The sequence below is a fragment of the Ictalurus furcatus genome, chromosome 18 (assembly GCF_023375685.1).
Source record: "Ictalurus furcatus strain D&B chromosome 18, Billie_1.0, whole genome shotgun sequence".
NCBI classification, from domain to species: Eukaryota; Metazoa; Chordata; class Actinopteri; order Siluriformes; family Ictaluridae; genus Ictalurus; species Ictalurus furcatus.
The window spans coordinates 2,275,001-2,292,287 of NC_071272.1; the positions used below are offsets into that span (position 1 = coordinate 2,275,001).

The 17,287-nt window shown below is 40.4% G+C and overlaps 1 protein-coding gene across 1 annotated transcript in view; it reads right to left on the bottom strand.

Annotated features, from left to right (window-relative positions):
* The window catches only part of unc5da (unc-5 netrin receptor Da), a 144,610-nt gene that overhangs the window by 49,983 nt on the left and 77,340 nt on the right, over positions 1-17,287 (bottom strand). Inside the window, exon 2 of the mRNA XM_053648163.1 lies at positions 771-971. Within this exon, the coding sequence (XP_053504138.1) occupies positions 771-971 (201 nt within the window). The remainder of the gene's footprint in view (positions 1-770; positions 972-17,287) is intronic.

Genomic DNA, 17,287 nt, shown 5'->3' on the forward strand with positions numbered 1-17,287 from the left:
CAGCTTGTCCCCCAGTTTCTTTCATTCAAAATAGTCTGAGTGTAACGAAATAAATAAAATAAACCTCATAAAAGGTGGAGAAGAAAAAAAAAAAGGACCCGGTGTGTGAAGTGAAGAGCCGCGGGCTGTTTTCAGGGTTTGTGAATTGAAAATAACAATTGGTGTCTGGCACATTGAAGCCAAAAAGGAATAGCATTTCTCACGATTGCATCACTGTTGCTTTCATGGTCTTCAAACTCATTGCTATCAAACAGGAACACACGATTTTACACACGTGATATTATTCAAGCGTTAACTCACAGTAATCCAAACGTGATACAACATTTACACAATTGCTATTATTCAAGAGTAGGTCACTTAAAAATCTTCATGCATGTTGAGTAAATGAAGGCCTCCCTCTCCATCTTGGACCCATGGAGCTCGGGAAAGTTCATGCACGAACATGCTACACGACAAACAAGGCATTTCCAAGCTGTCAAGAGCTTAATACAAATGGTTTATATTCAAATGTCAATGTATCACATAGATTTGACTAGAATTGTGAACCTTGCCCTCCTGAAGTCTTAAAAGTCTCACATACCACCCGCGTCTTATTTCTCTTTGTAAACATGGAACAAAACGAGCAGCTCTTCATCTTCTTTGAGTTCCATTTGTGTGTTTGTGTTCTTAAAACACCTCCTGTGTCACCATAGCTAGTAGCAATCTACATGTAGATTGCAATATATCTATTACATATATATACACACATATATTTGTGGGTGTGTTTTTACCTGTTCCCAGATCAATGTGTTCCAGGGATGTGTGTTGGTTCTGGTGAACCCACTCCCCGTTGCACTTGAAGAAGATCTGCAGTGCGGGTCTAGCTCGGCACCGAAGCTTAATTGGATTGCTTTTGACGATGTAAGCGTCATCAGGCTCCTGAAGGAAGCGAGGTAGGGTTCCGGATGAAGCCGAAAGCCCGGCTCGATTTCCTGGAATGACAGCAATTATAACACTGTGTGTTAGGAGCGTACCATTCGAATGGAATAAACGATATCCTGACAGGTCTGTGAGCAGAATAGATGGCTTAAATTCTTATTGAGCAGCATGTACACTCTCCAAAATGCTGACTTTGGCGTTAAGAAGTGAAAGCAAGTCGTCCGCAGTCAGCCATGATGCAATTTGCATACTTTTAATTGGCTTCTGCTTGCCTTCACTTCTGATTAGTCTTTTAGACACCGAGATTGGGGACATTCAATGAGATTAGAAGCAGAATTTCAGAAGCGGAGACAGCGTCTCTCGACTTTCTCTTGTAACTCGTTAAACCCACAGAGCACCGCAAACATTTCCCCCTGCTCATCTCAGTCGAATGATTTAGAATAAATAAATGCCTCATTTTAGAATCGTGCTTCTTCATTGCATAATCTCACTGCTTTGTCAGCATTTGTACAGCCATTTTATTTGTCCACAAATCAAGGCTAAATCCTGAATTTTGCATATACAGTACTATAAGGCACTTTCTGCATTTCAAATGTATGTAAATTAAGTTATTATAATAATTTCAGTTAGACATTTCCCATGATAATGGCCCATCAGCATGCAATCCTGGGAGGGGGGCGGGTTGTGGGGGGTCCTTATCAGAACTTTCTAAAGGTGAATGATTCCGCAGTGCTCGTTGGAGACATGAGGCAATTAGCTCATTGTTTTCTGCTTAGCTGATTTGTGGCATCAAAATGAATAACCGAATGTTCCTCATTTCCAGATGGGATAAACGTATGAACAACATAACATGGACATGACATTACGATTACATCGTAATTAGGTACGGTGCGCTCCAGTAATATTGTCTTTATCGTTGAATCTTTTGTTCAAAATTAATGTGCAACTGTGAATGCAATCCAACTTTAAAAACACTGCTAATACTATAACAGAGTCAAAGTTTTCCCCATGCGAAGTTACTCACGGAATAATGAGGTTTATTAGAAACCAGTAACAAAGCAACTCACTGAATAATGAATTACTTGCATTACAAAATGGAACCCTTTCTTACTCTTGGAACCCCGTCATCCGTCCTAGAGCATAAACACTCAATAAAAATCGGGGGGAAACCCCCCCCCGTTATGAGCTTCTCTTCCAACCTGCACTGAAGCATCCAAATCATATTTCTCTGGTTCGCTCCAAGGTAGGAGTAATGCTTTAGAAAGCATAAAATATTTAGCAACTTGTTTTTCTCTACAAAGAGAAACAAAATGTAAATGTCTACTCATGTTAACGCCTGAAGCAGAAGTAGGAGGACTAACAGGCAGATAGACAGGTAAGATGGAAAGTCTGTGGGAAAGAAAAGAAAACATATCTGATAATGAGATGTGTAAAAAAAAAAAAAAAGCTGCATAATTGTGATGAAAAATATGTACAGTGAAAATTCAAAACAAACGTGTAATACATGCTAGCTTAGAGAACATCTTTTAAAAGGTTTTAAAACTTAAACCACGTTAAAACATTTAGAAACGCACAAGGGTGATATGATTTTCAATTAAAAATGACTCAATTAAAACTTAATTATCACTGGCAACGTGCACTATATGGCCCAAGGTATGTGTACACCTGAACGTCACGCCCGTCACACCCAGTGCTTGTCGTACATCCCATTTCAAATTTTCCACTCTTCTAGGAAGGCTTTCCACTATATTTTGGAGTGTGGCTGTGGAGATTTGCCCATTCAACTACAAGAGCATTAGTGAGGTCAGGCACTGATGTTGGGTGAGGAGGTCTGGGGCTCAGTGAGCATTCTAATTCATCCCAAAGGTGTTCAATAGGGTTGAGGTCAGGGCTTTGTGCAGGTCACCTGAGTTCTTCTACTCCAATCATGGCAAGCATGTCTTAATGTCTTAAAATTGCATTGTCATGCTGGAACAGGTTTGGGTCCTTTAGTTCCAGTGAAGAGAAATTGTAATACTACAAAGATATTCTCATCACACATATATTTGTGTGATGGTCTGGTGTCCACATACTTTTGGCCATTTACTGTATTTTGCTGGTTCTTCCCATGAACTGGGAAGTGTGTGTGTGTGTGTGTGTGTGTGTGTGTGTTTTAAATTGAATCTAACAAAGTAGTGGAGAAGCAAAGGAAAGATTGTGTGTGCCTGTGTGTGTGTGTGTGTGTGTGTGTGTGTGTGTGTGTGTGTGTGGTGAAAATACAAAAATTGCAAACAGCAAAGGCTCAATCTCCTGCCCTGTCACAGCAGTGCTCGTTGCCGTGGCAATGATATATGATCATCAGTCTGGCCTGACGATAATAACATCTCTCTCTCTTTCTCATACACACACACACACACACACACACACTGAGACAAACAAGATGTCACTGCCAGAGACGCTGAGAAATGGACTTTTAACACCAATCCATCTGTCTACACACAGTATACACATACATACGCTTGACTCATAAACATAGTGACTAATAACGGATATAAACAGCGAACACACACACACACACACACACACACACACACGCACAGTATACGTACGCAGTAACATCCTGGAAACACGGTGCGAGATAATACCCAGGAAAAATGCCAGTATTCTGTACGCTGTCACACTCATTCACACCTTAGTCATTTTGAATGGCCAATCCACCTACTGGCATGTTTTTGGGAGGTGGAAACAAGGAGAAAAGCCACACGGATACAGGAACAACACAAACTCTACAAAGATACTGTAACGTGAGTTCATGATTGAACTGAAGATCAGAAACAATGCCTGCATGGCACAGTGCTACACCAAGAAAATAGGCTTTTTATGATTAAAAACATGTTTCATATGATATCATTGTATCTTTCTTTATAGGATGTGTGTGAATGATATGTAGATTTATGAGGGGTCATTAAGGGGTCTTTCCAAAATGCTTGAGTACTTGGTGAGTAGCCTTCTCTAATCATTATACACACACACACACACACACACCACATAGCCTGAAGCAAATTGTGAATAAAAACACACTGAACACATTCATTTCAAGCTGACAGTAAAACCTAATGTTACCATGAAGTAGCAAACCCAGAGTCATACTGTATGTGTGTCTGTGTGTGTGTGTGTGTGTGTGTGTGTGTGTGTGTGTGTGTGTGTGTGTGCACACAGAGCTCAGAGGGATGTCTTCGATAAATGGCACAGCTCTTAAACCTTATATTGTGATGTACCACACTTCAATACTTCACAAAATTTGTTCAAAAGACCCCATTAGGAGATCAAAAGACGGAATATATTAACAGTGGGGCGTAAGATAAAATGCGTGTGTGTGTGTGAGGGATAAAAAGAGATTACTAGTATTTTTCGGTACATAAAACAAGAAAGGGGGCTCCATTATTGTGTAGCGTAATTTAGTGGTATTATATAAACATGGATTTCTCATTTAGTCTACCTCTAGACACTAAAACGTCTGGGTTACGCATGTGACCCCGTTCCCTGAGAAGGGAACGAGACGTTGCGTGAGCTTCACGCTGTGGGAAGCGCCCTCACGTGTGACCGGCGTCTGAAGCTTGTGTAACATCATGCCTACTTATAGGCCTGCCGTGATCAGGTGACGTGGCAATTAAGCGCATCGTGCAAGGGCGTAATCATGGTATGGACACTGGGGGGGTCCAAGTATGAAGGTAACGTGAATGGTGAAAAACTGGACCTGGCGTTAGCCTAGCCTACTTCCTGGGTGTGCAAATATCAACAGTTAATTGACGTTCTTAAAAACAAACCAAGCCATGGTATGATGCCTTCTACACTAAGCTAAGGTTACCTACTATTTAGGTGTCTAGTTACTTACTGTCTGGAAAAAAAGCTCGTATGTTCTGCTGCACTTTTCTACACTTGGATCCTGTCTCCATTTCTTACAGACTGAGCTGCTAAAATATATCACCGAACTTGCCTTCAGTATGGGCGCAACCAAGTGTACAATTGGGGGGGGTACCCACCGATTTTCCTTAACAAACGGAAATATATTAAAAAGGAATAGACATAAATAAATAGATTAGATGAAGAAAAGACAGATCCGTTCGCAGGGTTCATTAGAAAATATTTTGTACTGTATATTGGGGGGGACAGATTGGTATTTCCTCAACACTGTGGGGGACACGACCCCCCCAAAGAACGCGTGGTTACGCCGATGGCGTCGTGCGATATAAAAAGACACTTGTGAACCGTTCCATCAGCCTCGAGAGCAAAAAGGGAACTTTTTTTTTTTTTTTTTGCAGACATCTGGGACTATATCTCTGTGCTGCGTGTTGACAATGAAAAAAATTCAAAGATAAAACATATTCCTTAAAACCCTTGTAATAACTTGAAGCCATGTAATAGCCAAACCGCCACTTTTTTCTCAATTTCTTCACAAACAGAAGCATTCTTTGCTCCGGGTAGTTTTATATATTGTTGTAAAGGTTGAGTGCCTCTCCTCGGTCTTCACACAAACATCTTTTCTTCCTCTCTGCTGACAGTGTGCTATCCAGCACTCTTCGGCAAAAGAACAATTTGCCCCTTTCTCTCTTTTTCTGCATCTGTTCTGAAACGGAAAATATCTGAGTGTCAAACTGACAAAACCTCTTCAGCACAATGAAACCCTTCCCTGCTTCTTGCTTGCAGTAGCATTTCTCAAAGGGTCAGAAAATGGGCATATGGCCCATGCATGGTCAGGAATGTAGCGGGTGGGGGTGGACCAGGGCACAAGATTCCATCATTCTTCACTCATGTGTTTGTATTGACTGGAGGCAGTAAGGGCTAAAACATGACTTTTCTAATTACACCAGTATCAGGTGCACATGGATTTAATACTGAAATTGCATTTATTGGTATTCAAACGTGAGAGGTTATCAACAGTGTTTAGCAAGTTCTACTGTCTAAACTTCTGTATAATAAAAGTGGAACCCATATTGTGAAATGAATTTAACCAACATTACAGAGATTAATGAGATGATTACTACTATTCATGCAGCAAAATATGGTATTGACAAACTAGACGCCAATTAGATGTTTACTTCAACGCTTGCCATCCTCTTGCCAGTCACAGATCATTGTAGTAGTCTTTTTAATTTTTTTAAAATGGTCTCTAGCTGTAATGCTATATCACATTACATTTGGCGGCAAAGGATTTAAGTCAGGCTAGTAGTTTGTTTATATTTTTAAACTAAATTTGTAAGAGAATATAGTCCCCTGGACATCTCTAATTGAGTCCAAGTGTGAACTCAAATGAATGTAGCTGAGGTTGAGGCGCTGTCATTCACACACTATTATGACAAGGCTGGCATCTCTGCCTCGGTTTATTTTCCTAGTGCTTTCCAAGTTTTTAGGAGCTTAGTGGTTCATATTTTTTTTAAAAAAAAACAAACAAACAACAAAAAAAACAATCTTCAAATTCAGGCCACACCCACTTTGGGTTTAAATCTGAATACAGATATTTGGTACAATGCACAGGAACAGGTAGCACCTTCGTGTCAGGGTTTAGAGGCGGAGACGGATGCAAGTGCAGATTAGACTGAATGAAAATGCAAACAAATGAAAAACATTACCTATAGAACTTCCGGCAAAAACACTAAGGCACTAAAAGAATAACCACTGAACAAAGATCACAGTCCCAATGACAGAAACAACAGCAGAGAAAGACAAACGCAAGACAAAAGTGCAGTGCAAACGCTGGCTAGACATACACATAGTGCTCAATAACAAGAATGAGATTCAGGTGCAGGTGGTCATGTGACAATGATGCCATGTGGTGCAGTGCCTGCTGGGAACCGAAGTCCGGAATTCCTTCCGGCATATCCGTGACACGTTGTCTTTCGCCTCTAGTAGGAACTCTTTTGCTAGGAATATTAATTACGTTGAACGAATGCTAGACAATCTTTCCGGAATTTGCACTATGCATTGATGTGGAAAAGCACAGTGCAGTATAAAACAAATGCCATAACTGTAACACTAACACAACATACATTGCAACACTACATCAACCGAGTTAACATGCTTGCAAGACACGTCTTTACATGTGATGAGATTAATCCACGACTCATAGCCGAGACTTTCACCCTTTTCCCCAAGGGTGCAAGACGATGCTTCATCACAATTATGGTACTGTAGCTAAGTAATTAGACTTCCAAGGAGGCATATAATGGGACTGGGGAACAGATTGGACCTTTTACTTGCCTGGTGAGCTAGCTAATGATTTTTCTTATCTGTCCACCCATGCTGATGTAGATCCTGCAAACACTGCCCCTAAAGACATGAAAAACCCGTATGTACGCACAAATTTACAGTACATTCATCTCTAGGTCGTTGTCTCTCTGACACACCTAGTTAACCAGTCCTAAACGTTTCAGATATAATTCTTAAATAAGACAGTATAGGAACGAATTCTAACATTTATATTGCAATGCCTAATACACACGGATGTGTACTTAATAGGAAGAAGTAAAAGTGTCCTAAATCAGTGGTGAAATCAGTGGGAGTTTAATCTTTGTGTCATTGTAGCAGGCAAATGATATACGCTAATCTGTCAGTTCACTGACAAAGTTATTAAAGCAGTGTTTGAGAACTTCATCTAGCTGGTCTTGTTTAATATCCGGTGTTCTTCATTGCTGAGTGGTTTATCTTTCATTAAACGGAAAGCTCTCATAATTAAAGCCTTTAATAAAGCGAGAGAGGTGTTCTATCAAGAACGTCCTTTCTCTATATCTTGCTCACTCCATCACACGTATGCCTAATGCCTAATGGTTCATAAAGTCATAGAGACCCGTCTTCTCCTATCTATTTTCTTCCTTAATACGATTAACTGAACCCATCTAAAAAAAAAAAAAAAAAAAAAAGAGCACATCTCTGTCTGTAGACGTTGATGAAGTCAGGCAGGTAAAATATACCCTAAATGCAGTCATTTTGTCATTTTCATTTTTTAAAACCTCTGGCAGGCCAGAAAGGCTGGTTTCCCATAAAAATGAAGTTAATATTGTGAAGAAGAAGAAGAAGAAGAAGAAGAAAAAGCCCAATGTGAATTGTTCAGGGAAATTTATTAAAATCAATCCTCTGCTGTCAGCACGCCCACAAAACGGTCACTCATAAAAGACTTGCTCGACTCTTACCTCCAGTTTTACCCGGAATCCATCACAGCATGATGCAAATCATTAAATTCCAGAAAGAGCGAGTAAGCGTCTACTAATAGAAGTTGAAGAGGTTACATGACACGCACGGATTGGTGTGGGGTATGAGTGATGGACGTATAATCTGGCCAATGACATCCACTTGGAGAAAAAAATAGCGAAGTGAATGACCCATTTCCCATAATGACACACACCAGGGGAAAAAAAATGGCCCATTAACTCGGCTAAACTCCATCCTTCGCTTTCCAAAGAGCAAGCTAAATATACCCTGCAGAAGTTATCCGGAGTGTTTATTTTTTTCCTAGCTGTTAGTAAATTTAGGAATAATTTTGTGTTCCTGGCATCTTTCTTGCATCTAGTGCAGCAGGATGTTACTAATGCTCGTAGGATTGCTATGCCGTGTTGCATTAACCAACATTTTGGATCATGGACTTTGCTAGCATCTGCTAGGGAAATTCATTTACAATTAATGTAAAGTCATTTTCATTTGAATCCATTCTCTTGGCCAAGGTTTAATTGTATTAGAATCTACATATATGGATTAGGATTTATTCGAACAATGTACTAATATACTGTTCAGACGGAATGATTTTAATAACCAAATAGATTTATATGCTCCGCCCCTTTTGGATTTCATTTGATTTTGTTCAGATTAGTGGTGCAGTGGTGATGCATTGCCATCTCATAGCTCCAAGGTCTATTCAGTTTAATTCAATTCAATTTTATTTATATAGTGCTGTTATCAATTGACATTGAAATCCAGATATAAAATTTTAATTAAAATGCCAAGTTTTAAAATATTTTAGCTAGTTTCACATTGTCCCATTGTAACCGTGTGGGTTCTCTGGCTTCCTCCCTAAAACATTCTGGCAGGTAGATCGGCTAGACTAAATTGACCCTAGCTGTGAATGTGTGTGTGTGTGTGTGTGTGTGTGTGTGTGTGTGTGTCTGTGTGTGTGTGTGTGTGTGTGTGTGTGTGTGTGTGTGTGTGTGTGTGTGTATGGTGCCCTGTGATGGATTGGTGTCCCATCTAGGCTGCATTCCCACACAGTGTTCCCAGGATCGCCTCAGGATCCAACTCTGGCGAAGATAAAATGGTTAGTAAGTGAGTGAATTAGGATTATAATATATTTAAAATAGATTAAAATATAATTGATTAAAAATGACTCGATTGAAAACATCAATCCACGGAATGTCTTTGTATTAGAATCCATTCTGGGCCCAAATGAATTTGTATTGAAATCCATATAGATCTGAATTTATTTGGAGCAAAATTCGTTTAAAATAGAAAGCAATGTCTGTACCGCCTTCATTTGGTTTAGGATGTGTTTAGAATTATTCAGAATTATTTTAGGCGTCAAACATTTCAGGTTAGAACTCGTTTTAGCCAAGATTTGTTTGGATTAGGATCACTTTTGAAGGCATGGTTAATTTGGATTAGGAACCATTTGGACTCATTTAGATTAGCATTCATTTCCGGGACAGTACAGATTCGAAATCCACATTTGCTAGATTCATATGTATTGTGATCCATTCGAACCAGGATGAATTTAGAATCAGTGGGACGGTTTGGATTGAGTCATGATCAGCTTCATCTGGAGTTTCAATTGAGTATCCTTTTATTTTTTATATTATTACTAATCCTAAACTGACCATAACACAATGTTTAGCACACTAAAATACCAGAAAAGCACAGAATAATAAAATTTTTTAAAAAACAAAGAAAATTCTCCTCTTTTAAATATACATTTTCAGATGAACTTTACCTGTACCTTTGCAGAATTTGGCAGACAACCTTATCCAGAGCAACTTATATTTATCTCATTTATACAACTGAGCAGTTTAGGGTTAAGGGCCTTAATCAAGGGCCCAACAGTGGCAGTTTGGCAGTACTAGGATTTGACCTCATGACCTTCCGATTAGTACTCCAACATAAGATTACAGACACTTTTATGAATTTGCACCGCACGGGAATCAAACTCAGACACTTTGGAACTGAAACTTGTAGTTTACCACAGTGTGCCACACAGAGAACACATTAGATCACAGAGATTAGATCACAGGTTTAAACTCTCTAGGAAATAGATTAGACGGGTATATGGGTACCCAAATGTCAGATTAGGAGATGAGGACTAAAGGACGTTCAAAGCATGAACACATTTTTTTCCCATACATTTATTTTCCATAGTGCAAAAACGGGCGAGACTGCCGTTAAATATTAAATATTAATATTAAACATTTGGCCCAGATTCTTTTCTTGTAAGATTATTGTTTTGGGGTTTTGACTAGGATTTATTTGGACAAGGATTATTATGCATAAGGATTCACTGTTGTGGCTGGATTCCTTTGGATTAAGGCACATTTAAACTGAGATTCATTTAGACCAGAATTATTTTTGATTAGTATACATTTTGACCATTTGAATTAGGATCCATTCAGACTACAGTGTCGTTTGAAAATGAGAATAAAAAAGAAGCTTGAAATATTGTGCATGGCGGTGTAGTCCAAGATCCCTCTCCAAGTGTCTCTCCAAGTGTACCTTACCGATAAAGCTTTCTTCCATATGTGCAAAATTGTCTTCCTACCTCACAGACAAGACAATTGTTACTCACATAATTGTGGTTCTATGAACCCTGGATACCTGCCAGGGGCTGTGTTACCCTCACCTATATACTCTCTTGTGTGTGTGTTGAGTCCGCCGAGAAAAAAAAAGTCGCAAAATCTTTCTATTCACACTTCCATTCAGTTCTCACCAGGTTTTTTGCTGGTTTCCGATTTACAAGGAACCCTGGTAATCATAGAACTGGCAATTCATTCAGCTCTAGCATTCAATCTCACCCCTCATAACCACCATGGGCAGTGAAAATACCTGAATAATGTGTGCCACAATGTAAAAAAAGGAAACTGTCATACCTTAGGACTAAGTGAAAAGATGGAGGGATGACTGCCTTGCATTCATGCCACTGGGAATAACTGTTAACCTTGTAGAACCTGATAAAGGTGCACTTAAGTGGCACAGCTCAAAATAATATCATCATAAAAAATAATACCCATATAAAGGAGACACTCCTTGTAGAATGGCATGTCACAGTAGGGGCAAACTTTTTATTTGTTGACCTTCTTGATGATTTTGCACTGTACCAGGGTAAAAATTTATCTTACGGTCTGCATAAAAAAAACCCATAGTTTCACATATTTAATCTCAAAGATGAAAACAAAACCTTAACACAGTATTGTAAACTATTACGTAACAGTATATGTATAACTTTATCTATAAATATCAACCCTTTGACCACTAAAATACAGTGTGATTTATTTTTTTTTTTCTGTTTGGCTCCATTAGCAATTTATGACTCACTCCATCAATCCCTGAATGAAATGAAAAAGTCAAGAGATTTGATCTGGACTTTTTGACTTTCTAATCTTATTATTGCCAATCTTGTATGGCGTTCAATTTTGTCTGCCATTTTAGTTCCATTTGACGGTTGGTGAAAAATTCAGGTACTTTATTTTTTGTGGGTTGTTCTCAGGAAGTGCTCCTTCCCTGAAACCTTTCCAGCTTGTTGTCACAGAGGTGATGTCTAACAGACGAACCAACTGAACTGGAATATTCTGAAACTAGAATTTTAGTGTCTTATTTGCTAACTATGCTGACATGTCCTCTAACTTGCCATTTTTTAAACTGTTCCGGGTTTTTGAAATTTCACCTGTACCCACTGTTTTTATCTGTTTTTGCAGCTCAGTAATAACTGTCTCTCTGGGTTTTCCCCTATGGATGAAACAGGCTACAAAAGAGTTGATTTTTTTTGCTAGAGACAAGAGAAGTACTTTATCCAATATTTAATTGGATGGCCTAGATCATTGTGTGCACTGTTTATTTTATACAGTTATTGCTAGGCCTTGAAGGGCACTAAAAGTTCTTGAGTACAAGGTGTGATTATGTGCTAAGCTTTTTTATGATTGTATATTTTTGGCTTCACTGATGAAAAATACATTTATCCATCCATCTTCTACCGGTTATCCTTCTTCAGGGTCATGGGGAAACCTGGAGCCTATCCCAGGGAGCATGGGGCACAAGTCGGGGTACACCCTGGACAGGGTGCCAATCCATCGCAGGGTACAATCACATACACATTCACACACCCATTCATACACTACAGACACTTTGGACATGCCAATCAGCCTACCATGCATGTCTTTGGACTGGGGGAGGAAACCGGAGTACCCTGAGGAAACCCCCACAGCATGGGGAGAACATGCAAACTCCGCGCACACACAGGGCCACGGTGGGAATCGAACCCCCGACCCTGGAGTTGTGAGGAGAACATGCTAACCACTAAGCCACCGTTCTTAATTATATTTTTTGTTAATGTCTATTTACACGTGTTATTTTTTTCATATCTTTATATCCCATTTTTCTTTAGTTTTTCTTTTTCATTTTTCTTTTCTGTCCTGTTTCTTTCAGACTCTCTTGCTATGTCCCCTTTTTCTCTCAAGGCCAGCTGCTTCTTAGTCTGCATGTTCACCAGGACATCATTAATCATTTCAAATAATTTATGCAAATTTCCAGAAGCTCAGGAAAAGCAAAAATGAATGGTTATGTAGTCATATTTCGGAAGAGAAGCCACAGGGTAATGTTATTAAAGGAGCACAAGCCAATTTTAATCAAATTTGTTTCCAGCAGCATTCATTATACCATTATCCATTCACACATAAACACACACATAAACAAATGGAAATGGATAATAAATAAAGACTAATGGATAAAGGCAAATCCAATATTCACATAAAAGGAGATTAATGAATACGTCTTCATTTATGTTTTGCTACATGTGCAATTATCAGAATGTCAAACAAAAAGTAAACATAGAATAAAAGATGTGAAATCTACACGCCAATTATTTTGCTATTAAATGCTAAATAACAAATTTACAGTGCTACAAATAAACATGAGGGAACAGAAGGGGTCACGCAGTCCACTCACCTAACAACTACACACACACACACACACACACACACACACACACACACACGGCCTACAAACAATGTGGCTGTTCTGCTATTATAACCGCCCATGCTCTTGAAAACATCCATCCACCAACCCACACACACAAGAAAATGGTCAAAACATATAAAAAACAAATTTTCTATTATTTAATTAACAAAATGACAAACTATATGACTATATGTTTTTTTTTTATATAGAACAAAATAGTTTGACATATATTTGCAGTAATAGAATATGACAAACCAGATCTCAGCACATACTCTCTTGGTGAATCCATCCTGATCTTCCATCTTCTTGTAACTAAATACCTTTCCGTTTAGCTTAACATCTGGGTTTCGCATGTAAACCTGTTCTCTGAGAAGGGAACGAGACGTTGCGTGAGCTCCACGCTGTGGGAAGCGCCCTCGTGTGTGACCGGTATCTGAAGCTTGTGTAACATCATGCCTATTTATAGGGCGGCCGTAATCAGGTGATGGGGCAATTAAGCACGTCGCGTGATATAAAAACGGCACCTGTGAACCGTGCTGTCAGCCTCTATTATCTGAAGCGAAGACGCAATTCACAGGCATGCCCCAGTATGTTCTCAGGGAACAGGGTTACATGCGTAACCCAGACATTCCCTTTCGAAGGCAACTCAATGTTGCGTGAGCTCCATGCTGTGGGGATGAAAATACCCACTTCGTCATACTGAGGGTATGGCCTGTTCAAAAGGTCAGAGCCTGAGAGTCACTGCAAGACACTTGAGCCCGGGGTGGAACGTATATCCAGGTCGTAATATCGAATGAATGTGTGTGGTGTAGACCACCCCGCCACAGCAGACACATCCTGTAAGAGTACCCCTTTGGACAAAGCCTTCGATTAGGTGACCCCCCTAGTGGAATGAGCCCTTATGCCCAGAGGCATAGAAAGCCTGCAACACCACAGGCTGGGCAGCAGATTTAGGCACTTTAGGAATATAATCCGGCCTAGGAAACAGGAAGGCCTTGGCTAATGCAGGGGTAAAGTCAAGGCATGAAGGTGCAACAGAGAGAGCTTGTAGATCTCCGACTCGCTTGATAGATGTCAGGGCCAGCAGAAGAGCTACCTTTAGAGTCAGAAGCTTCTCAGAAGCTGACTCTAAGGGCTCAAATGGGGCCCCTGATAGACTTTTCAGGACCAGAAAGATCCCAGGAAGGTATGCGCGGCCTGCAGATGGGCCTCAGCCACCTGACAACACATATAAACCTCGAAGTTAGTGGATGTTGCCCCACAGAGGCTCCATCAACAGGGTGTGGCTGGCCAAAATGGCGGCCACATAGAAGGAGCCAACCCTGCTGAGAAACGTCCTTGTAAGGACTCCAGGACTGTAGCTATTACGCAGTTCACTGGGTCTAGCTGATGTTTCTCACACCACAAGACAAAAAATTGCCACTTGAACGCACATAATTTCCTCGTGGATGGTGCTCCAGTGTTCAACATGGTCTCTACAACCTCAGTTCTGAGACCAGAATATATGAGCTGGTACCCTTCAGGGGCCAGACCCACAGTTTCCATAGTTCCGGTCGAGGGTGATAAATCAGCCTTCCGGCTTGAGACAGTAGATCCCTGCAGATGGGAATCTCCCAAGGAGCGTAGTCTAGCAGGGATATTATCTCTGAGAACCATATTTGAGCTCGGCCACAAGTGGCCACATCGTCCAGCCCTAATGGTGTGGAAGGAGTGAGGGCGAATCACAGCGGGCAGTGTGCTGTCTCCTCAGAGGCAAACACATCCACTTCCACTTGGCCAAACCTCCGCCATATGAACTCCACCACTTGTGGATGGAGCATCCGACCCCCGGGCTTCAGCCCCTTCCTCGACAGGATGTCTGCCCCACATTCCGGCTACCCGGAATGTACATTGCACTCACTGACAAGAACCTTCCCTATGCCCAGAGAAGAATTAGTTGCGCCTGACTGAAAAGGGGGCTTGAACGTAACCGTCCCTGGTAGTTGATATATGAGACCACCACTTTGTTGTCTGTCGCAAATAACACATGGTGACCTCTTAATTGAGGAAGAAAGAACTTCAGTGCTAGAAATATGGCCCGCATCTCTAGGCGATTTATATGCCACTGCAGATGAGGGCTGCTCCAAAGACCGTGAGCTGTACAGCCATCTTAGACCAAAGACTCAGCAATGGCTCCCCCTACTGGCCCCTTGGAGTCAGCGAGGGCGTTTTGGCTTTCCATAGGGGAAGGAGGAGTCACCATGCGAGCTCCAAAGTCAGCCGGACCCGGAAGACAGAGCAAGAGATAGAGCTGTGCTCGTCTCTGGCTCCTCTTCCAGATCCATACAAGATCCCCAGGACCTGAGCCGGCTGGCTGCTTCGGCAGCGGCTGGCCCAGATCCATGAGGCTCTGAAACCCATCTCACCAAGAAGAAAGCGAGTCGCGAGCATGCTGTGGCATGCTCCACCACTAAACACTTCACACAGAAGGTGTGACCGTCTCCCCCCCGTGATGAAACAGGAGCAAGGCGTAACACACTTTCTGAATTCTCTTTCGTTCATTCTTTTTTTTTTCTTCTCTTTTTTTTTAAAGGGATAGAAAAGTCAAGAGATTTTGAGAAAAGATAGCGTCTTTTTATTTTGTTACACAAACGACTGACATGCGGTCTCGCTGAAGATAATAAGGCTGACGGCACGGTTCACAGGTGTCATATATATATATATATATATCACACGACGCGCTTAAGTGCCACGTCACCTGATCACGACAGGCCTATAAATAGGCATGATGTTACACAAACGTCAGATGCCGGTCATCCGCGAGGGCGCTTCCCACAGCCTTACGCTAAACACAATCTGGAGTTCCCTTTGAAAGGGAAATAGTATTACTGTCACTTGCTGTTCTGATTTCGCCATCATGAGGTATTTCGGGCGTCATGTGACTATCTACATTGGACTCATCAGGGTGTTTGTAAAGTGACCCTTTCAATGCTTTCATTTGTTTTGCCTGCACCTCTTCATCTGAATTCAGAGGCTTCTGTGGTTGTTGAATAGTTGAATAGTCAAGAGCTACAAAAGTTCTGAATTCAGATGGAGAGATTTCATATTTGACATCAAATGCGACTGAATGGGCGTGTGCCCATTTTTACATTTCAAGTAGAACCACTTGAATGTTATCATACAGTAACAGACAAAGACAGCAAAATCATCCCCTTTCATTACTTTATTTGGAATGAGTGGACAGCTGGATGAAAAACATCAACTTAATGGTTGTTTTTTTTTTGTCTTCAGCTATCCACTGTTTGAATGCTTTCTTTTCATACAGTCAATTAACCAATCAATCACCCAGTAAATCAGCATGTTTTCTCCGGATTGCAGTTGAGCATAACAGAGAGAGATACAGAGAGATGAAGAAGAGGTAAAATAGACAGACGAGTAGACACAGTGAGAAAAAACAGCAATGGAAAGTGTTTCAGAAGTTGTAATTCACTTTTAGATAATCAGTTAAAATAATAATATGCGATTATGCTCTAAGCCAGGCATTGAAGCCGTTGGACGAATAAGTTTTTAGATATCAAACAACTTCCAAAGGCAGTGGTTACATATATATAGTAATTTTTCCTCTATGTTGTCATGAAGAATTCAGAAGGGAATTCTTCAATAGTATATATTCTTGTGTTTATAAAGTAAGATATGGTGCAGCAGTTTACCTCTCGTTCACTTCCATAGGGCAAAAAAAACTAGTTAAGACTCTTAATTCATCTATGTTGTTCTCCTCAAAGGAAGTGAGGATTTACAGCATAGCTCTGGGTTAAAACAAAATGTCAACATATTTCTCAGAAATATACTTTATGCACATCTGACAGCCTTTCTTTCTTTCCTTTTTTTTTATTTTTTTAAAAATGTGGTGGAAGTACCCCAGATCAAGTCATTTGCTGGGAATGTAACATGTTTGCAGATGGTGTTTTTACGTTACACCACGACTATATAGGTAACGTTTGGTCGAGTATAATGTTAGTCAAGACTACACATATACTTTAATAATAGTCTTTAATAATAACCATTTAGAGGGTTCTGTGTTCTGCAATCACTTTTTCCCACAATTCACACAATTCACTTAGGATGGCTGAACAATATTCTCTCCAAAATCAAAAATAAACATGAGCTTTAATTATTTTGTCTGGGTTGCACCCAAGGCCTCGGAGCCAGA